Source organism: Mytilus galloprovincialis, chromosome 10, assembly GCF_965363235.1.
Source record: "Mytilus galloprovincialis chromosome 10, xbMytGall1.hap1.1, whole genome shotgun sequence".
NCBI lineage: Eukaryota > Metazoa > Mollusca > Bivalvia > Mytilida > Mytilidae > Mytilus > Mytilus galloprovincialis.
This window is the reverse complement of record NC_134847.1, coordinates 26,167,651-26,191,542: the sequence shown is the minus strand read 5'-3', so window position 1 is coordinate 26,191,542 and position 23,892 is coordinate 26,167,651. Positions and strand designations below refer to the sequence as shown.

At 32.5% G+C, this 23,892-nt stretch overlaps 1 protein-coding gene and 1 long non-coding RNA gene across 3 annotated transcripts in view; one reads left to right on the top strand and one right to left on the bottom strand.

Annotated features, from left to right (window-relative positions):
- LOC143047274 (uncharacterized) overlaps nucleotides 1-14,105 on the bottom strand; it is a 28,920-nt gene extending 14,815 nt beyond the window's left edge. Inside the window, exon 1 of the long non-coding RNA XR_012969479.1 lies at nucleotides 13,975-14,105. This is a non-coding gene — a long non-coding RNA (uncharacterized LOC143047274). The remainder of the gene's footprint in view (nucleotides 1-13,974) is intronic.
- Nucleotides 14,106-16,027: 1,922 nt separating this feature from the next.
- On the top strand, nucleotides 16,028-23,655 carry LOC143047272 (uncharacterized). 2 transcript variants are annotated; one of them, XM_076220310.1, is made up of 7 exons: nucleotides 16,028-16,153; nucleotides 18,606-18,882; nucleotides 19,278-19,431; nucleotides 19,993-20,104; nucleotides 20,504-20,767; nucleotides 21,595-22,306; nucleotides 22,493-23,655. In XM_076220310.1, exons 2-7 carry the CDS (start codon nucleotides 18,609-18,611, stop codon nucleotides 22,678-22,680), a joined length of 1,704 nt encoding a protein of 567 aa, XP_076076425.1. In that variant the 5' UTR covers nucleotides 16,028-16,153; nucleotides 18,606-18,608; the 3' UTR covers nucleotides 22,681-23,655. The 2 variants fall into 2 exon arrangements, with proteins under 2 accessions (XP_076076425.1, XP_076076424.1); XM_076220309.1 differs by lacking the exon at nucleotides 16,028-16,153 and adding an exon at nucleotides 17,522-17,613.
- Nucleotides 23,656-23,892: the final 237 nt, after the last annotated feature.

Sequence of the window (23,892 nt, the reverse complement as noted above, 5' to 3'; positions counted from 1 at the left end):
GGAAAGCGAGGCTGTTTTGACACCCAATCCAACCCACACCCACATCCAACTTTTTGCAAAAAATGTTGAAAATGAGAGAGAACACAGACTCACTTCTAGACTTTGAGATGTAATTTTCTTTCTTTCTTTCTTTCTTTCTTTTTTTCTTTCTTTCTTTCTTTCTTTCTTTTTTTCTTTCTTTTTCTTTCTTTTTCTTTCTATATCTCTCTCTCTCAACTCAATTGTTTCTTATATGTAACTACCAGTCCATTTCCTTTCAATATTTATTTTACACATATGATTTGCAATTGGTTTGTTCTTTTATTACGCTTCTTATCGCATAGGAAACCTTATCACATAAATAGGATTTAAGGCTTGTAATATGTGACAACCAGTCTGGTCAAGGAATCCTGAATATATACATTAAGAATTATTTTCACACGAAAATTCATCACGTGCATTCAATTTTGCTCCGTCTGGTAAACCCAAATTTATAAACGCAGAATTTGGATCATTGGAAGGAAATTGAGCCCTGCTACACACAAGTCTTTTCTTGTCGTTGCTAAGATTATAGTTTATACACATCAGAGCACTCCGGCTTTGTTTAATTGTAGAGCAACTGACAATGAGAGCTCAAAGCTACCGGACATTTTAACTTCGAACTTCAGATCTTGTGTATTGTAAGATAAACTATCACATTTCGCATCCACAAAAGGAATATATGAAGAATTAACCAACGAGTTTAGTTTTATTTGATCCAGCTTCAAAACGCAAAGTTCGGAATGAGTTTCTGATGTAGTATCTCTTGGCCTGTTCATGACATAACATACACTAAATGAGATGCAGACACAAAGAATCACAATAAATATGAAAGTTCGTACTTTATTCATTATAGCCAGTTTTTTCCGATATACTGAAACAGCTGGACTGTTATCGCTAGATATTCGGTTTGAAGAGAAAGACAGCATTTTCTGTTGTAATAGTTCTTGCATCGAATTGACTTTGGTTTTATCTAGTATGTTTTTGTTCTTGAGTTTCAATTGTATATCCAAGCAACACCGTTGGACGTTTTATAAAAAAAGATTATGTCTGATCACAAAAATTAATGATTGAGTAAAAGGTCATAGAGTTTTCAAAATTTCATTTTTTTGGGCAAATCACTTTTACCGGGAAATATCAATTACTTTAATTTTGCATATATGGGTCAATTGCGAACAAAAGAAAAAATATATAAGTTGTATAATTATCATATTTAAAATAATATTATTTAACACATGACATGGGTAAAATCTCTTTGTTCTTACTGTGCTATAATCTGAATAATACACAGCTAAGGTGTGCATTAACTACCTCAGATATACTGTACAGTTCAAATCTATTTTTACCTTTAGGGGCGTTTCCTGGATTCTGAAAGAGGGTGTGACATGTATTCTATAAAATTAAAAAATATCAACGATTGTAGCGATCCTAAAAACGTAGTTTATAACCCCTCCCCTCCCCCCCCCCCCAAAAAAACCAACAACAACAAACAAAAACAAACGAATCCGCCATCTGACTTGAAGTTACAAAAAATTTGAAAAATTAAACACTTTGTACAAACATCGTCGTTTCAAAATAAGAAAAAAATGATGGATTGATTGCTGATGTTTTAACGTCACTGTTAAGCACAACATTTCGGTTATTTCGTGGCGCCCAGTTTTTATTGGTAGAGGGAGCCGGAGTGCCCGGAGAAAACCACACACATTTGATAGGAAATCTGACAGTCCTAATCAATAAATATTGGAGTCGAAAACCCCAGCACGGGCGGAGTTCGCCCTCAAACCCTCAGTGTTGACTGTCTAGTGATTACTGTAGAAGAACTACTTGGACTTCTTTGCAAACGAGTCCCCTGATGAAAAAAGAAAGGTTTCTCCTTCCTTTTTTATTATCTAAACTGGGACATGAAATATTTATTTTATTTTGTGTACACAGTGTAAATTTTAAATCAGTGTTTCAAAGTCAGAACAGATATTAAATAACGAATTTTTTTGTAGTTTCTGCCAAAAAAGAAATCATGCACTTAAGAATATTCAAATAAATGAAATCTGATTTGAATAATTTTTACACTCAATGAATTTCATTACGAATTTTGGAATATTTTGGTATCGAACTTAAATTTGGGGTCGGGGGAGAGGGAGGGGGAGGGGTTAAAGATTGGATAGCGAATCGTTGTTTCTGTTTATTTCACATTTTAAAATTATGTACTAAAATTTTCCTCGTTTCATCTTTCTCTAAGCATATCATTAAGGAAAGAAAAGCAATTAATTTTTACTCCATAACACCGATTTGAAAGTACAATATGTCAAAGTATTAATCGTCACTGATTGCAAGAAAAAAAATTACGAATAAATTTAACAGAAACCATACAAAAATTTTACAATTAAATCGCAAATAATGTAAAAATTGAGGAAGAAGCCTAAATATAAAAAAAAAAAATAATTTAAAACTTACCAACCTCTTACTTCATGAAGGCTCATCATGTTTCCCCCTTTCTTTACTCTACAAGAAACTTTTGATTCAGGAGCCGTGGATTGCGACACATCGTTTGCATATTGCCAAAACGTTCACGTTAATTGATGGCGTCATGTGTTAAAACAGTTATTGGCCAATCAAATCGGTATATTGGATTTAATCTGCACGCTCGTGTGACCCTTTAACCCGAACTCCTACGTCGTACGGGTTAATCAGGGTCACCCAAGCTGTGCAGATTAAATCCAATATACCGACTTGCTTTGTCAATAACTATAACATATATATATATATATATATATATATATATATATATATATATATATATATATATATATATATATATATATATATATATATATATATATCTGTCGTTGAAATCGCTAAAATAAACCGGGAGTTAATTAAAAGAGGGACGAAGATACCAGAGGGACAGTCAAACTCATAAATCGAAAATAAACTGACAACGCCATGGCTAAAAATGAAAACGACAAACAGACAAACAATAGTACACATGACACAACATAGAAATCTAAAGAATAAACAACACGAACAGTTCCTTGTATCAAGGTTATGGCACTGTGTCTAAACCACACCGGCAAAATTTGCTCGGACTCGATGGTATCTAACATCCGGCACAATGACGGAACACCAATAGACAAAAGAAAGGTAGGTTTCTCCTTATTTTTTTATTCTTTTTATGATATCGAAGAATATATATACATATACAACTATTTTCTATTGTGAGATGTAATATTTTCTACAACCGTTCTATATTAACGGAGAAATAAGTCAAAATGCATGTCAAAATGACGAATTGAGTGAACCTTGCCTCGAAATTGTTTAATTTCTCGTTAAATTGTTCACATTGTACGGAAAGAAAGGTACGGGGAGATAGATATTGACACGGAGATTGCAAATTTAGTTATTATGAGCATCTCAATAATTGTATTTCTGTGTATGGAACGAAAGAAAAGGGTAATGTCAAATTAAAATAAACCGGTTTCGTCAATGTTGTTACTACACAATCACCCGGTTTCGTCTATATATATCACCCGGTTTTTTTTGGGGGTTTTTTTAACAAACAATTTATGAAAAGAAACTTTGGCACGGATCTGAAAATTGTCTTTCGAGAAATTAAATATTGTAAAGTAAACTTGGCGTGTTAAAATCTATTTTAAACGGGCACTTTTGGACATAGTTAATTATGATAATTAATACACATTTTCCTAATGAAAGCTGTATCCCTTATTTCACTTAACTTTAAAGTAATTTTAAATGGAATATTCTGAAAAGCTGGCATTACAATAAGTGCAATGATACAGTAAAGCAACATTCATCAGTACCCTGAAACAAAAACAAAGTTTATAAATGGCCGATCATGTTGGTTTTCAGACCAGATACCCAAATAATTCGTATGGCAAAGTTTAATCCAATTTGTTAAAGAGGGGAATTTTGTACCATAATTGGCAATAATTAGCTGCGCCATGACCGCATGATACGCCCGTCGTTTTATGTGTGAAGTAATATGCAATAATCAGAAATAGTGTCTGAGATTGGGAGCACCATGTGAAAACCGCTATTCTTTTTTACGAAAAACTCAATAACTCCAAAATAAAAGTTTGAATAATCACCAAAAAGTATAGAGATCTTAAGATTAATATTAATAAGAAGTGAGTAAAATTTAAACAATAATCATAAACAGGTTTTGAGATACGTCGCTATAAGTGATCCCCCCCCTTTTTTTGTTTTACCAAAAAAAAAAATTCAATCACTCTAAATCAAAATCTTAAACATCACCAAAAAGTAAACAGAAGTTTAAAATATTTATATAACTAAGAAGTGTATAAAGTTTAAAGCCGTTATAATACTTCGTTTTTGAGATATGGCGCGACATGTTAAAAAAACCCACATTCCTGTTTCACTTACATTTTCTGTAACTCAAAAAGATTTAATTCTGAATTAAGAAATTCTTCGGCAAAACTAAGTTTCCCTGTAGAATGTTTGAATTGATTTAAGTAAAATCAGGAAATCCTTAAAATTTGAGATGTTTTATGAATCCAAAATAAGTCTCTTCATAAGAGGTCCCAATCAATTGCATGCCAAGACAGCTTCAAATACGAATTGAGAATATAAAGGCATTCATGTAGGAAACAAAATATAAAGATATAATAGATGAAATAAATGCATCCAGAATTCCAGATTATAAAGCAAACTGAGTGCATAAATTTATAATGCGATAGGTTTGTGCAATTTGCATAAATCATCCGGTTAGTAGAAATTAGGATTTGCCAAAGGGTTATAATCGAGAAAATTATGTACATTCCCAAGTAATAAATAAAATAGTCGAGCTTTAAAATAACTATTCAAATAGAAGCTGTAAATATATATTTTCAACTGGCTTCTTCTATTCACAGTCAATTATTTCAATTCAAAAGCAAACACAAATTCAGCAACAATCTTTTGGTGACCCGGTCTTAGGTTCATGTATTGCTTTTCTTTTTTTAAAGAAAGCCACTTGTTTACCTTCACAACACATTAGAATAAAGGGGTAAATTTTCTAAAACAAATATAACAATGTAAATGTTATGAAATAGTTTTCGGTCAGAGTTTCTCAAGAGGCTGTAGACACATGTTTCCCATTCTTCCCATTTTTTGATCTGGGCGTCATTGATGGTTCTTTATATATATGTAGACGAAACGCGCGTCTGGTGTATCAAGTTATAAGCCTGGTGCCTGTGATAACTATGTCAATAATGTCTTGCTTTTGTGCTGATATATGTTTATACATTTTGTATACGAAATAAAGGTTATTCCCAACGATGTCACATACTTTAGATTGTCTCACTACTTGATGATATAAGTTTTGTATTTGGTGGCTGATCTTAATGCATCTCAATCATATGTTTTCTAGTTATGTTTTGAAATATCGGGATAAACAATGTGCTATTAATTCGGATTAAAAGTGATAAACATAGCTACGATAAAATGGTTGTTACATTGAAAGGGATCTAAATTTTGATTGTTTTAAGTACAAAATCGGCTGATCTTGATATAGTTATCAAATTGAACTACATGACCGTACAAGCCAGTTTTATAAATGGTAAAGATATCACCCGAAAATTATGCCACACTTTTAGGAAAAGGACCGTCCGGAAAACTTTGGTTAGTAGAATTAAACCATTATATTTTGTCTACTTATTATAGTCCAGTTAAGCTTATGTTTATGTGGCATAATTAATCAAATAGTTCCAAGCAAGATCTTTAGTGTCAAGATGAGCATATAGGAGGATTAAAAATGCTGAATATAAAGTATTTATATAGGAACTGAAACATACACGGATAAGAAGATTGAATAGCTTAAATTAAAGATGCGGCTTGAATCTCTTTAATTTTGTTAAGCAAATACATTTTCATAAAACTAAGAAATATTTGACTTCTAAATAATTTTTGGCAGGAGTTTTAATTCTGACTCAAGTGTTAATTATCAAAATTGCGCCAAATTTGGAGCACAATAAGCTTCTGATATTCATGTCATGTCAAGATTTTCAACAAAAAAATGATTTATACCTAATATTTTACAGTGTAACGGAAGGATATAATCATTGAAATCTATTAATATTGAACTGATAGAGAAATATTTAAACACATTACTGCCCTTCAATACAAGCAAGTTCTTTGAATCTAAAACGAAAACAACATTATTTGAGAAAAACTTTAACTTGACAAACAAAAACACTCTTGTTCTACAAAATACACAAGAAACAAAGCTGTGGTGATTCAAGTATAGAATTTTCCAACGAACTTCGTGAACTAAAGGTGAAGATGAATAACAGTTACCAGTAGTCAGCACTTCTGTGTTGACTTGAGTTATCATTGATATGTTCATAATCATAAATTAACTGTTAGCAAAATTTAGAATTTTTGAACTACTAAGGCTTTTCCACCTCAGGAATAGATTACCTTAGCTGTATTTGGCAAAACTTTTAGGAATTTTTGGTCTTCAATGCTCTTCAACTTCGTACTTTATTTGGCCTTTTAACAATTTTTGATACGAGCGTCACTGATGAGTCTTTAGTAGACGAAACGCGTGTATGGCGTATACACAAAATTTCAATCTAGTTTATTTATAGACGGATTTCAAACGAGGAACAAGGTCTTCTTACCTGTCTGGAGCACCTGAGACCACCTATGTGTTATGGGAGATTCGCGTTATCCAGTCTTTATACCACATCTTCTTATATCTATTTAGTTTTGTATACTGTGTTTTACATATATACTAGTGTTTGTCTTTTGATCGTATTTCGTTTCCTGTCATGGTGTTGTCAGTTTGTCATATATAGACATATGAGTTTGAATATCGCTTTGATATATCGTGCCTCTCTTTGTTACTGTACACATGTGTTCTTTTTTTTTTTTTTTTTCTTTTTTTTTAATGAGTCCGTTGATTTTCTCGTTTGAATTGTTTTACATTATGTAAGTCGGGGTCTTTTATATTTTGGTGACCTGTATTATCGTTACCACTTACATCATTTGGTCTGTGTTGGATAGTTGTCTCATTGACAAATCCACTTATTTTATACTAATCGAGTAGTGAACTATATTTGTATTTTCATGAAGTAAACAATAAGATAACTTCTCATTTTTAATTTGAACACTGTATTACAAGAGCATTTTAAAACCTTATGTAAATTTCTTATTTTAACTTAATACTTTAACAAGGAGAGTGAAATAAAGAACGTCTACATTGTTTACTGTTCTATCTCTTTTAAATGAAGGTATGTTTATAGAAAGATGAATATATATCCTAATTACACCTTATGTAAGAATCCTGGGTATTGATTGGTTGATAGCCAGTGTATTTTTCACCAATTTTCTGTTATCAAATGAATATCGTTCATTTTTTAATGCCGCCGGGGTATTTGCAAAAAGGAAATGCCTTTTTCACCCTCTCTGCCGTGGTATTTGCCAAACAATACTCTATCCGATTGGACGATTGTAACGTCAAGATCATAAATGCGTTTTTCAACGTTAACATTCGGCTCGTGAAATTTTACATTCTCTCGACTGGTATTTTTCGCAAATACCCCTCCTTAACATGATATATCTGTTCAATATATCATATTTCGCTATCTTAGGTTCATATTGGCCTTTCTAATGAGCTAAATAATTGGTATGGTAAAGTATGAAAAATGTTTAATAGAATACATTACTTTCATATTTTTCTGGTTAATTCTTTTGCAGACTGAATCAGATTTCCATTCTAACAATGAGTTTACCAAAAGGAATTTAAATTTTGTATTTGTTCCTATTTTCGCCTCGATGATTTTTCAAAAGTATGTTTAAGTGGTTTCCTTTGCTAATCATGCATACAAAAGATGTTTTCCTGGAACGCCTTCATTTTATTTAATATAAATTACTGGAATGTTAAAACAATCAATTTGAAAGATGTTGTTTTAGATAGAACTCATTTTATTTAGAAAAATAGTATTCACCCTTCAGAGTTCAAATATCTACATTATGTTGAACCTGAACACTATTCCGGCTTTTATAAATAAAATATGTTCCAATTATTTTTGGTATAAAACCTTAAAAATTAAATGAAAGAATTTGTACTTTAAAAAATGATTTTAACAAAAATAAACATTTAATAGATAAAATAAAATGATTGTAATGAATTCGAAATTATGAGGAAAATCGTGTAAAAGTTTTAAGGTATTTTTATGAACCTAAACATGCATACTTTTTTTCTGAAAAATTCAATTAAAAGTATCTTGAATTTGAAATGCTTACAATAATGGCAGAAAAAAACACTAATGGATGCTTCTTTCACTACTGAAAAATCGACTGTAGAAAACACACGAGTAATTTCAAAAACCTCATAACATGAATGAACTTTCCTCTTCTGGTACAACGGTATACGTTACCAAAGATGCATGTGTTTGTTGATTTTATTTTATGAATTGATGTTAAGAAGGAAATATGTTTGAGGATACCCCCTGTATTGGTGAATATTTCGTGCATGTTCAGGACAAAAACAAATCACAATAAAAACGAAAGGTATGTTTTGTAATATTGGGGTCCGGGATGAAATGCCTTTGGAAAATGAGAGTATATGGGATAGGGACAAAAGTTTATCTGACAACAGGCCACGAATGTACATTCATAGAGCTGTTGTTAAGGTTCTCAATGTGAAGAGAGCGTGGCACTCTCTCCACATGCACGAGGCACCGGATTTAACGTTTACTGTCTTACCTGGCGTGACTTGGAAAGTATACCGTTATTTAAAAGCGATGTCGGTGACCCCTATTATTTTCACATCATTGAAATTGAAATTAACAGAGCTTAAATTTATCATTTTACGGAATTTTGAGGGAAAAAAACACAATTTGATTTTTTTTAAATATTTCTAACACATTTGAGCACTTTTAATATACATTCTATATCTATCAGAGTTTTGAGGGATTTTTTTCTCTCATTCTACATTTTCTTTGTTTATGCAGGTGACAAATAAGGTTTAAAAATTTCATCAAAATCTGCAAAATATACATTAAGAATGTTGTTTATTTTCACACGAAATTCATCACGTGCATTCATTTTTGCTCCGTCTGGTAACCCCAAATTAATAACTGCAGAATTTGAATCATTGGAAGGAAATTGAGCCCTGCTACACACATTTCTTTTCTTTTCGTTGTAGCTAAACTTATAATCTATACACATCAGAGTATTCCGGCCAACACGATTGTTTAATCGTAGAGTAACTGACATTGAGATTTGAAAGCTACCGGACATTTTAACTTCGAACTTCAGATCTCGTGTATTGTAAGATAAACTATCACATTTCGCATCCACAAATGGAATATATGAAGAATTAACCAACGAGTTTAGTTTTGTTTGATCCAGCTTGAAAACCCAAAGTTCTGAATGAGTTTCTGATGTGGTATCTCTTGGCCTGTTCATGACATAACATACACTAAATGAGATGCAGACACAAAGAATCACAATAAATATGAAAGTTCGTACTTTCTTCATTATAGCCAGTTTTTTCCGATATACTGAAACAGCTGGACTGTTATCGCTAGATATGCGGTTTGAAGAGGAAGACTGCATTTTCTGTTGTCATAGTTTTTACTCTGGTTTTATCTATGTTTTTGTTCTTGAGTTTCAATTGTAGATCCGAGCTACACCGTTGGACGTTTTATAAAAAAAAATTATGTCTGATCACATAAATTAATGATTGAGAGAAAGGTCATAGAGTTTTCAAAATATCATTTTTTTGGCAAATCACTTTTACCGGGAAATATCAATTACTTTAATTTTGCATATATGGGTCAATTGCGAACAAAAGAAAATATATAAGTTGTATAATTATCATATTTAAAATAATATTATATATATATCTGTCGTTGAAATCGCTAAAATAAATCCGGGAGTCAATTAAAAGAGGGACGAAAGATACCAGAGGGACAGTCAAACTCATAAATCGAAAATAAACTGACAACGTCATGGCTAAAAATGAAAACGACAAACAGACACATGACACAACATAGAAATCTAAAGAATAAACAACACGAACAGTTCCTTGTATCAAGGTTATGATGTTCATGTATATATGACAGCATGCAATATATTTTTGTACAAGTATGATTAAATCAAAAAACAATGAATATGAAAAATGAACAGCCTACATGAGAAATAATGTGAGAGAAATAGAGAGACCAGAGAGAGAGGAGGTGGTGGGAAATGCAACACACTGTCATTATGGGTGGGGGGGATGGGATGTGTTTAACTGATCTTCACGAAAATCACAACCGATTGAATGCCATTGACCTGTCTTATTATCGGCATGTTTTTACAATTTGTAAAATTTTATAATACGTTAACAATTATTTAACAATTTTATTCTGAAAATGTGATGGCGGTCAATGACTAAATCGATCGTCCGGTGCTGTTTTAAGCTCCCGGAATACCACAGTTGTTATCAAACAATTCGTTTCTGTGTTTGTTGGCGTTTATTTTTGTTGCATCAAACTTTTAAGTGTTTGTTGTTTCGTTGTTTTCCTCTTATTATTGATGTGTTTCCCTCAGTTTTAGTTCTTAACACGAATTTGTTTTCTCTCAATTGATTTATAACTTTTGAACAGCGGTATAGTATTTTATTGATTTACAGAAAAAAAACTTGAAGCTTATAACAGCACTACCAGACGATCAATATAGTGATTAATCGCCATCACCTCATGATCCGCCTGTTGCTATGAATCTTGGTGGAATAGACTAAAAAGTCGATGCTGCTAGAGCATTTCAATTTAAAGTTTCGTTATATATATATATATATATATATATATCAATGAATAATCTATGAAAGTGGACTGTGTATATCAGCATCTTTAAGTGTGTCATCTTTCATGATTCATAATTTCATGATTTCATAGTTTTGAACAATGCAAGGGAACGTGGATATAATATGGTTATACCTACATGGAAAAAGAAAAATGGTGTTTATATTCCATATTTTATTAATTCTTGTCCAAATAAACTCGCCCATCGAATATGGTCTGGATGGGGTTTACAGAGTAGAGAGGTCTGGATGGGGTTTACAGAATAGAGAGGTCTGCATGGGGTTTACAGAATAGAGAGGTCTGGATGGGGTTTACAGAATAGAGAGGTCTGCATGGGGTTTACAGACTAGAGAGGTCTGGATGGGGTTTACAGAATAGAGAGGTCTGCATGGGGTTTACAGACTAGAGAGATGGGGTTTACAGAATAGAGAGGTCTGGATGGGGTTTACAGAATAGAGAGGTCTGGATGGGGTTTACAGAATAGAGAGGTCTGGATGGGGTTTACAGAATAGAGAGGTCTGGATGGGGTTTACAGAATAGAGAGGTCTGGATGGGGTTTACAGAATAGAGAGGTCTGGATGGGGTTTACAGAATAGAGAGGTCTGCATGGGGTTTTCAGAATAGAGAGGTCTGGATGGGGTTTACAGAATAGAGAGGTCTGGATGGGGTTTACAGAATAGAGAGGTCTGCATGGGGTTTACAGAATAGAGAGGTCTGGATGGGGTTTACAGAATAGAGAGGTCTGGATGGGGTTTACAGAATAGAGAGGTCTGGATGGGGTTTACAGAATAGAGAGGTCTGGATGGGATTTACAGAATAGAGAGGTCTGGATGGGGTTTACAGAATAGAGAGGTCTGCATGGGGTTTACAGAATAGAGAGGTCTGGATGGGGTTTACTGAATAGAGAGGTCTGCATGGGGTTTACAGACTATAGAGGTCTGGATGGGGTTTACAGAATAAAGAGGCCTGGATGGGGTTTACAGAATAGAGAGGTCTGGATGGGGTTTACAGACTAGAGAGGTCTGGATGGGGTTTACAGAATAGAGAGGTCTGGATGGGTTTACAGAATAGAGAGGTCTGGATGGGGTTTACAGAATAGAGAGGTCTGGATGGGGTTTACAGAATAGAGAATATGTGCAGAATAAAGAACGATAAAAAATACAGAATCGAGAAAATTCAACCACAGAAATAGAGAATAAAGAAAACATTGGGGTGATTAAGAATGGAATGATCAAATACCTATGAATAGAGAAATATTGAAATCTCTTGTCAAACAAAAACTTGTTGATCAGTTTATACAACAATGGTTTTCTGTAATTAATAATTCTTCCAGAGGAGAATTCTATGGTAAATTCAAAAGTATATTTGAATTAGAACCCTATCTACTTCGATTGGGAAATACTGATAGATTGTATATGGCTAAATTTAGATGCTCAAATCTTAAATTCCCAATTGAAACGGGAAGATGGGAAAATATTTTAAAAGAAAATAGGATATGTCATCTATGTAATCAAAATATTGGCGACGAATATCACTATTTGTGTGTTTGTTCACATCCTAGTGTATCACTTCTTAGACAAAATCTTGTACCTAATTATTACCTACAATATCCTTCAAGGCAAAAATTAATCGGTTTACTTTCATTTTGCAACATAAAGGTGTATAGGAAAGTATGTACTTTCCTTAGAAAGATTACTTATTTTTTGTAGATGCAATTTTTATACATTTATATATATTTATGTACTCACAATCACTGAACAATAAGAAAGAATTCTGTATATATGTAATCCTCTAAACTCAATAGGTAATATATATAATGTTTATGTCTCAATGTCATGAAAATCACGTGCTATTATCGTACACTACTCTGCTGTCGATTTATATGTATACTTTATTATGTTTTGACCTCTTGTACACGTTTGTGTCTGAGGAAATAAAATATTTTGTTGTTGTTGTAAGAATAAAAAACAGATAAGAAAATTACCAAATTGCTACAATATGGATTAGTTTTTGCATCATCAGCCTCTCATATTTTTATTTGTATTTTGAGTATACATGTATTATAATATGCCATTATACCGATATAACTTTAATTTCAAGAATGTACCTAAACTCTCGAAAAATTCAAATGGCTTATTAATGGTGATATATTTTTGATTGCATAAACAATTACATTTAAATCAAACTTTGTCATGTTTCAAGTACTGGTATTCATTTCCTGTGTTACTAAATCAATTCAAATAGAAGTTTATAATAACTACAGTGTATATGAGGGTCTAGATAGGCGGTTCTTTAATTTCAATCTTTTAATTTTTCGCTTTTGATTATTTATTTTGCCCGACATTCTCTTTTCATTGTTTATTTTGCTAATTAATCTTTAATCTTAATTCAAAAGCTGTTTGCCAATGATTCAGTATTCCGTATACCCTATCCTGATTCTCTTATATGATATATATTTGTTTTTTCGTCGAGAACGCTGAATTACATTCTGTCCCTTTGGAATTATCCGCCTCTTTTTGATAACAAATTTACCTTCGGTTTCAAGTTTAAATTGATAACGTCAAGGAACTACATACATGGATATTCAATGTGAAAATACGTATACAAAGAATATACAAACAACTACTTTTATTATGTCCAAATACAATAATGCTGGAAATAATTCCTATTTATCAGAATTTCATGTCTTTTCAAATTGCGATAACCTGTAAAATATCAATATTTTTTCTGGAAGTTTTTAAGAAATTATCTCCTAATTATTTACCTAGAGTGATAAAGAACAAGGAAAATTTGGTATTAATCTTCAACTATAAAATATTTTCTGTTTCCGTTAGATATTTTTATATCGTCGAGTTTCAATGTTACGGTCACTGATACGAAATTTTGTGAGTAACGGTCTTTCGAATATTCCGAGAGAATGAAATTTTGTCGTCAAATTCAACATTCGATTACGCAACTTTCAGATACTTTGTTTGTAGCAAATATCAGCAGTGAAAACATTTGAGAGTGGACTCTTGGTAAGGTGCAAGTATATGTATTATTGACAAACAAAATTATTAAATCAGGACGAGATTGTGTGAATTTGAAATACAGGAGGGTATACAAACCCATTATGAACCCGTTCAAAATTTAGATTGTCTCAACTTACAGATGTTACAAGATACCGGTAGGTGCCAGGAGCCGTCTTAAACTTGCATAGACGTGATAGTTGTGTTCCTTGGTGATAGTCCAACTGTGACTTTGAGAAGAACAATAACAATAACCGAGATAATCCTTTACTTTCTGTGTTTGTTGCTGCGTATCATTCGTCTCAACTCGGCCGATTCCGTACCGGAGAGTAGCGGATTCTACCGAGGATTGCCGAATGGCTGCGTATGTGTTGATCTAGTGTCCCGGATGTATCCTTTAATACTTATATTAAACGGCTCCTTTGAGTCACTTGATGCATCGCTTCGTGTTCTCTAATCATATAATGAAGAAGTCTTTGGATTCACCAGAACTATAAAAAAAAATCATCTGTTATATAAGAAGTTAAAATCATAGATAAAATCAAAATGAAATAACACAAATACGAAACTCCAAAAAAAAAATCAAAACGGAGTCCTTTATCAACTTTGCGAGATCGAAAAATAAAACACACAAAACTTATGAAATACAACTATTATATTCATGACTTGGTACAGGATTTTCCTTGTGTAGTAAACTGTGAATTAAACCTGTTAGAATAGCTAGCTTCCTTGTCTCCTCCGGAGCACCTGAGATCACCCCTAGTTTGGTGGGGTTCGTGTTGCTTATTCTTTAGTTTTCTATGTTGTGTCATGTGTTCTATCGTTTGTCTGTTTGCCTTCTTTCATTTTTAGCAAGGCGTTGTCAGTTTATTTTCGTCCCTCTTTTGTATAACTGCCACTTGGAATTCCATTAAATAGACATATAAAAATACGTATTAAAAATATATTCAAATCGAACTCCAGCACGATTAAATTGATTTTAAAAAATAATCAAATTAAATAACATATACAAGCCAGATTTAGATAGTATAACCCTTACCACAGAAGATTGTAAAAAGGGTAAGCTACCCCTTTCGGAAAAATGTCATCCTGCAAAAATAAAAACCTGTTTATATCAAATTTATATACCATTTAATTTTTTCTATTTCTAGTCCAGTTAAGAACATGAACATTAATTTAACTAGAAGAATGTATGCATTTATCTATTATAATTAACCAGATAAGGTCAAGTGAAATCCCTTTGGTCAAGATAATCATATGCTCGGTATTGAGTATTAGATTTTAAATCCTTGATAACATACATGTGTACGAAGATCAATACAACTTAATATATTGAACAGGTATGACATTATTGTAGAGCAAATAATTTTATTGCGCTAACTTTCAATATCAAAACTATTTTAATTTGTATAACATGTATTTTGTAATATGGGTTGCTAATAAGAACACTTACAAAACAATTTTACAAGAAGTTCTGCCAAATGTAAACTCTTTAGCAATTATCTCCTGGAAAGAACCAAGAAAGACACATTCCCTTTAAATCCTTAGTACAGCTGAATACAACAAAAAATAAAACCACTGTTCGCCTAAAATTGATTAACTGTTTTCTTTTCTTTACTGAATACTTTCGATTCAAAAACAACAAATACATTTAAATCGAAAAGTATAATACTTGATATCTGATGCTTACCATTTTTTTAAGTTATGTTTTATATTTATAGTGAAGTATTCAAGCGATTTGCCTTTCTGATCGACTGTAATTTTGCATGTTGTGGCAGGTTGTTGTTCGTGTTAAAATCATATTCTTTATGAATAGAAACTGTTCAGTTGTATGAGTTTCAAAATTCTACAATTCGTTCGACTAAGATATTTTCAATTTTTATCAAAACATTCAAAAGTAAGTGTAAAATGAGCTTCTCAGTATATTAATCTAAAAGCTTGTTTGTGCATCCATACATGATACTGCATATATATATAAATGTAGTTCACCTGTTAGATGAATAAATAAGTAAAAATACTTACAAATATTAAACTGCATATATACTCACTTCGTTTGATTTTATCACCTGACTGTTTACATACCGAAACATTATGTAAATTCACTTATTCTAAATGGTACAGATACTTCCCGATTTAAAAAGGGTTTATTGATTCGAGAAAGTTTTTAAAAAAACGTAATTGTAAAAGCTATAAATTACAGTCAGGTACATGTATATTTTACTAATATACTAGGAAGTGTGTGAAAACATTACCTGTACCACGTCTTCCTTATTATATACTACGTCTTATTGTTCATGCATTGATGTTAAATCACTCTGGGTAAGTTACATTTATATTTTATTAGTATACTGCCGCTCTGCATATTGTGTTGTGTTCGTGAGTGCAGTGTCTTTCCGTTCGTGCGTCTGTCCTATGTACTTGCATCGTACTTTAAAACCATTTTCTCCATTTCAAAGAACTAACATAAGCATGTAATATTGCAAGTACAAAACTAAAAGTACTGCGAGCAATTTGACTGTCCCTTTAGTATCTTTCGTCCCTCTTTTAACAGATTGATTCCGCGGCACCTTGCAGTTCATGCTTAGAAGGGAAATCCAACTTCAGGTAACAGTGTAAAAAAACTATTGCGATCAAAACATGCAAAAAAATATACAATGACATATATGTATATGCATAACATGGTGAAGAATATTAAACATTTTCATAAAATTCTGATTGATTAAGTACGTGGTCGTTCGCTATGTTCGTGTCTGTGGTGACGTTTTGAATTCCAATATACGTAATGTATTTATTGTTGGTAAATTATTGAGTCAAGAATTTCTTTCCACAAATTACTTTACCTTTATTAAATTCTTCAATAAATACAAATATTTGATTTGGAACTTGGGCTGTACCTGTAGATAACTTATTACAAACGGGATGGCAAAATTTGTACGGTGATATTGTTTACTGAACCCGCAAATTTAGATACAATCTTATAAAACTAATCGATCCTTCAAATAAAATTATTCTAAAAGTCTATCATTTCGACATCATTAAATCTTTCAATATCGGTTTAATTGTTATTAATATTGATTATGGTATCGGTTTATTAAAACTAAACAAATGCCATACAAGTGAGGGGTTTAGGTAGCTATAAAACTAGGTTTAGTCTATATAAGGAAATGCCTTAATTTTCCTTGGAGTTCGTTATTTTAGTTTTTTGATTTACACACATATCTACATTCCCATTCTACAACATGTCGATATTTATATGTTAGCATTGCACAAGGCAATAAATAAAGCAATTGCAAAGTCCATGCATCGAAAAGTAACAAACGAACAGATGGACAGACAGACGAACACATCCTCCTTAAATCATTATATATAAACTACTTTAGAAAGCGGGTTTATAACAAAAGTATAAACTTCGGTTCCCTTTCACCCTTTCAATGTGCATTAAAATGAAGCAATAATTAAAAAATATGGATTATCGAATCTCCCAATATTCCTTTTTTTTTTTATTTTACTGTAGACATTTGTCTATAAGTAATAAGTCTGACTGTTTTATATATGAAAGACTTTCCTAATTACAAACTTCCTTTTTCTAACGTTTAAGTGGTCACTCTATATATACTAACACGTGTTAGAATACGGTTTCATTTTTCAATTAAGTGTATCAGATGTAAGTAAATCTATATGAATCATACTCTGGTTTTACAAACCATAAGTTTTAATATCTCGATCTCGTCAAATTTAATCTCTATAAAGGTATATGTAGGATAAGACGGAAGAGTAATGTAAGTACTATACGTATTGTAAGAATCTATAGGGAGAATTAAAATATTTTTTTAAAAGATACATGTACTATGTTTGATTTTACATATTAAAACAGTGGACGATCAATTTGTATGTGTTTTTTCTATAGTGATGGCACCCAGCTATAAGTAGTATATGCTTAATTAAATATAGTAATAGAGCAACATGAATATCAAACTCGCTTTGCGACATGTACGAGCTATTTAAACCGAATGTAAAGAGGTTTCGAAAATAAGCGAAATTATATCAATCCCGTGCAAACGATTCAATTTTTAGATTATATGGTGTAGCTCGGTGGGCGAAAGAAACCCAAATTCTTCCACACTTATGCAGTAGCGCTCTTGTAATTTTCATAATTATATACAATGACAAAAAGTTAAGTCAAACCTTAGCAAAGATTTAAACCTATAAGCATAAGGGTGATACACTAATAATGTCAACTGAATGCTTTCCTCACATTATAACCTGGAATTTTCATTAAAAAACAAATATTAGAATGAAATTCAAAACAGTGTGGCTGTGGCCATTGATTGACACATTAAATTCATCCATTAACTGGGACAATTTACGTGAACGTTTGTCTGTAACGATCACTGTTCACGACGTACCTACGATAGACATTTAAACTGTGGGGTCACCAAAGGTTTCTTAATGCCTTTAATTATAAAATAATTCGAAAAATTAATCAGGAACCTTTATGTTTTGATTTATATAATTGATATAAATCAAAACATCGTGTTATTTCTGATTAATTTTTCGAATTACTTTATTAAGGTGTTGAGAACCTTTGGTGACCCCATAGTTAAGTGTCTTTAAAAAGTACATAGTGAGCAGTGGTCGTTACATACAAACGTTCACCTAAATTGTCCCAGTCAATGGGTGAATTTAATGTGTCAATCAATGGCCACAGCCACACTGTTTTGAATTTCATTCTAAATCCATTTAGATATTAAGTGAAGAATCATTGTTTCAGTCAATGCCTTTTATACAACGAAAGACCGTTCCTGTCCGCCTTAGCCAAGTTCAGCTTACCAAAGATGTTGCTATAGGGGATGAACACAATTGTATAGCTAACCATACCCTCTGTGGAATAATACAACAGCTTAGTAGCTTGAGTCACAATGCCTCGAACATGTTTGAAGACCTGCTTACAGAAACAATGAATGTCATCACTAGATCAAACAGACTTAAAAACAAAATCAGCGAAATGAAAGAAAAATGTAAATTGCTTGTAAAGGAAAAGACTACAGGTATGTAACTATACTACTGCTAGGTTGCTGTTTACATAATCGAATACTTGTACAGTTATCCAAAAAATATAAAAGGACACCATCGAATCAAAATCACCAAATCAAATTAATTATCAAAATAAATTATTCACTTCTTTGAAAGCAAATACAAAGTGTTGTTCTTTGAAAGCACATGAATCATTTGTTTGATGTTAGGCAAAAGGTTGTTTAACTCTTTAGGTGTACAAGTGTATTACATGAAAGTGACTACTATAGATGAATCATTAGCATATGGTTTAATCTCTAAACTATAAATTAAGTTATCTCTACACATTGAATTGTTGATTCTCTATACATTTGAATTTCAATTTAAACTATGAAACTTTTCATTACTAATAGTACATATTTGTCAACAGAATCTTTGCATGCAGTGAATATTGAAAATGAAAAGGCATTACCGCAGCATTTTGATCAACAAATTCTGAGTTCAGAAAGCAGAACTAACGCTATAAGAATAATCTACGAGGCGGCTAAACCTCCGCCTGCTATTACAAAGATGAACCAATTCAGGTAACAGTGTACACATTTCAAGTTCATTTTTCCTTGAGGTCCTGCACATTCTAAATGACTGGACCAAGCTCAATTGTTCATAATAATGACGGTTTGAACTGATTTACGTGTTCACTAGGATTCGGGAAGAAGGAATACAGGGGACCTTTGTCAGAAATCTTCAGGCTAAATGTTACCTTAAACTGTTTGACTTTAAATGACACATGAAATTTAACCATGCAATTTAGATAAAAGAACATTTACCTATTTAGACCTTTAACCACCTCGAATTCGCTATCTTTTACTAGCTGTAAGAGTAAGATATGCGCTTGTGATATAATACTATTTCCGTCTACGAAGTCATTGTAACAAATATGAGCAAGCGAATACGAAGAACATTATACAGCAAATTGTATTGACAGAACATCTATTGTCTTCGCTAAAGAGACAGACTGGTTACCTTCCTTTTAAGATACACAATAGAAAATATTACCCTTTAAAAGAAGCGTTTTATATTGGTGCCCCATACCTTCGATATTCCGTCAAACTTCGTTGTTCAATAAATTCACTGTCCTTTTTCAGGGAAGATGGTTCTAATGGATTGAAAAAGTATACAGATCCAACGTTTTTCTTTATGCATTGGTTTTCAGAGATGCAGAAAAAGGAACCCGATAACCGAGAGCATAAAATGAAGGTTGGTACTTCTATAAATTAGGTCTAAATAAAGTATGATACTAGTACATGTAGAATTAGACGCAAGTGAGCAAGAATTATCCGAAAAATAGCTACTTCAAGCAATTATATTTCTTCCTACTTCAAGTGGTTACGTTTAACTTTGTGGCTGTTGTTGCAATGCGCAGATTGTATTATTGTGTTTTATACTTTTACGAAAAATAATGTTATAATAGTAAAATACTGGTTTTTTTTCGTTTTTCGTTTTTCCCAGGGCGTTGTCAGTTTGTTTTTGAATTATGAGTTTGAATGTGTCTCTGGTATCCCTCGCCGATCTTTTTTTTTTTGTACGAAATATATGTAAAATATGAAAACTTAATACGCCATGGAAATATACGTATTTGCACTTCTTTTTGTTAAGAGAGCAGAAAGAAAAACCAGGCGACAAAACGGTTCTGCACCAAGGCAAATAAAGAGAACACGGGATATGATGAAAGAAAAAGCAAAACGTGAGGAATTCAGCTCAAAGGGTGTTCAACCAAGTCACGGGAAATGTAAGAAGAATAAAAAGAAAAATATGGAAGGTTTTTCAAATTCACAGTGGGAAGAACGACATCCTGACCAAGTTCCTACAAATGCAAGAGAAAAAGACATAAGAGACACAAATGGCACAGAACACGATAAAGTATTTATAGTTTGCTTAACTCTATTTTGTACAATTTAAAATTTTCATATATAAAAAAGAAGATGTGGTATGATTGCCAATAAGACAACTATCCACAAAAGACCAAAATGACACAGACATTAACAACTATAGGTCACCATGCGGCCTTCAACAATGAGCAAAGCCCATACCGCACAGTGAGCTATAAAAGGCCCCGATAAGACAATGTAAAACAATTCAAACGAGAAAACCAACGGCCTTATTTATGTAAAAAAAAATGAACGAAACACAAATATGTAACACATAAACAAACGACAACCACTGAATTACAGGCTCCTGACTTGGGACGTACCAGTTGAAAAGCATGCAGGGTGTTAGAATAATTGTTTAATATATGTAATGAAACAAGTTTAGATTATCTGACGGTAAATAAAAGCATCTTTTTTATTTAGCAGCTCCTCCAATTTCCAACTCCGATAAAAAAATAAATAGTTATTGAACATGTAGGCACCTACCGTTTATCTTTTGTGATAGTTTTATTTGAGGTTTTCAGGGGGGGGGGGGGGGGGAATCTGGGATGAAACACTAAAATTTAGAAATGAAAAACAAATAATTTGTTTTTAGAAAATATACAGGAACAAGACTTTTAATTATACATGTTGGTATTGTTTGTAACTAGCTTTCAGTGGAAACAAACTTTGTTCTTTCCATTCCCTTTTGAAACATTAAATTATTTCTAGACATGAAGAATAATAATACAATTAATTTAAAATAAAAAAAAACGTCCTCCACCCCAAAATAATCATTTTAATTGAACATCATTTAAGTCACCTTCTTTTCTATTTTAGATGCAAAATGAAACACCAGAACCACTTGCCATTAACAATGATACGGATCACATTTACCCCAGTGCAGATGAAACAATACCACCAGTTCCTTTGCGTAAACACATTGAAACATGCCATAATACACAATCTGTTTTACCGGCACCGCCAGATGAAAGATATAGCCAATTACCTCCTCCACCACCGCCTCCAGACGACAGATATAGCCAATTACCACCGCCGCCGCCATCACCGCCACCAATTCTAACAGAAAATGATCCACAAATTTATCCCAGAAACAGCGTGGCTATGCCGCCCGCTCCTCATGATTTTTATCAAACCTCTGCTATTGAAGATCGAGACTCTATGTTCCCTTTACCACCGCCACCAGACGTTTCAGGATTGGATAATGACGAAGCAATGGACAGTTTTATGGAGCCACCTCTTCCACTTGAAATAACTTCAACCAAGATCAGACCATCAAATAAGCTCAAAGCAAAGAGGATAAGTACATTTGTCATGACATCCGGCATGGAAACGTGCGACAATATAGATGGGCGGCGATATACCAAACTCATAGATTATCCGGGAGTTTTTAATGCACCGCCTCCACCACCACCGCCTCCTGTACCAGGATTACCTCTTCAGCCTGTTGAATCCCTTACGAATAATGCACCTACTACTACTGAATCTCTACCCGCAGCAGGAGTGTTCACAGAAAATTCTCTACTCGCAAGTATGTTTTAATGGTACCTGATATTTTAGATTTAGAAAGGCTTCGTATTTTGATTGCTGTTTGGTTTTTTTAGTCATAGCAGTTTATTTTCGACATATGAGTTTGCCTATCTTATTTTAGTGTCTTTTGCATCTCTTTTAAATGTGCTTAAATTAATATTTTAACTGCCAAATTAATCCATTTTAGTTAAAAAGAACCTAAAACAGGCGAAAGAAAGAAAGACACCAGCACAGTCAGTAAAAACACAGACAAACCAACTTGATGTAAACACAATAATGAACCTAGCACTAGAGGGCCACAGAAAGTTTATCGAGGACAGTTCAAGTGACGAGGACGATAGCGATTTTTCTGATAGTGATAGTGACTGGGATTAGTACCGAAAGGTTGCGAATAAACTAAAATCATTAAAACTGAGGACTTAGTATAGTTCAGTTCAGTTACAAATACAAGTGTTTGGAAACAAGTTACAGACGGATGACGAATCTAAAGAATTCAGTTGAATCTGAAATTTCGAGTCCGTGATGATTTGTTTTACATTCTTGAATACTGAAGATGCTTTTGTATACAAAGAAAATTATATCATTGCTTATTACCGATACAATGTCTGATAATAGTTAAAGTATAGAGAACAATGGAAAAAATAGATACGAGGGGAATGTCCTTAAGGATGTACGTAGGTCAGATTTACGATTTTTTCAGACTCCTTGGTTTTTTTCCTACGATACAGGGTAACATAATTTGCTCTATAACACTCACTCTTCTTTTTCTATGAGACTTCAATAGCTTGATCATAAAAGGACATTGACCAAAATTTTAGCAGATTCTAGTTTTCATTTCTTTCGATTTGAGACCAAAATAATACCAATGCAACTATATAAGGTAAAAGTCCGATTCAGCCTTTTCTAGCCGGTTTTTGAAAATTAAATATCTCGGAAAGGAGCTCAATAGTATCAATTTTATATTCTAATTTTTTTATTTTTTTTATTTACCAAAGTACATCCTTAAACATGCATGTTAAATGATTAGGAATGATAGTGCAGAATCTAACCATATCCAGGCACTAATACTGTTATATATTATGTGCGAGTGTCGATCAAACCATGAAAGTAATATTTAAATATAACTTCCATGATCAAAATAACTTTAAAAATAAATCACTACTGTCAGATAATTATCACAAGTGGGAAGTTTTCGCAAATTTGATGATAATGGTAAAGTTGCGGAATTTCTATAGCTACCACGCGTAAATTTTAAACGAAAATAAAACTTCGCGACCAGCTTTAATCGTCGAATTTTCGAAAATAAACCATTTTATAGTAAATTAATGTAAATAAATGGTATATACTTTATTACATATTATATGTTTTTACAAGTATAATTAAAGAATAAAATGAATATGAAAACTGATCTGCAACCACAATTGAGAGAGAGAGAGATGTTCATATATGGGGGAAATCTGTTTGACTGACCACCACGGATTGATTTTATATAATGATAAGATGTGTAAAGATGGCATTTTAAAAAGATCTACAGTAGAACCCACTGTTCAGTCATGACAAGTATTTTTGCAACTGTCAGAATGTCTT

Bases quoted from the DNA above. Each gene is read 5' to 3' on its own strand.
- LOC143047272 (XM_076220310.1), top strand. From the start codon at position 18,609: ATGCCTTTTATACAACGAAAGACCGTTCCTGTCCGCCTTAGCCAAGTT. The intron at 18,883-19,277 runs GTATGTAACTAT...ATTTGTCAACAG, and splicing joins TGTAAAGGAAAAGACTACAG to AATCTTTGCATGCAGTGAAT. The intron at 20,768-21,594 runs GTATTTATAGTT...TTTCTATTTTAG, and splicing joins ATGGCACAGAACACGATAAA to ATGCAAAATGAAACACCAGA.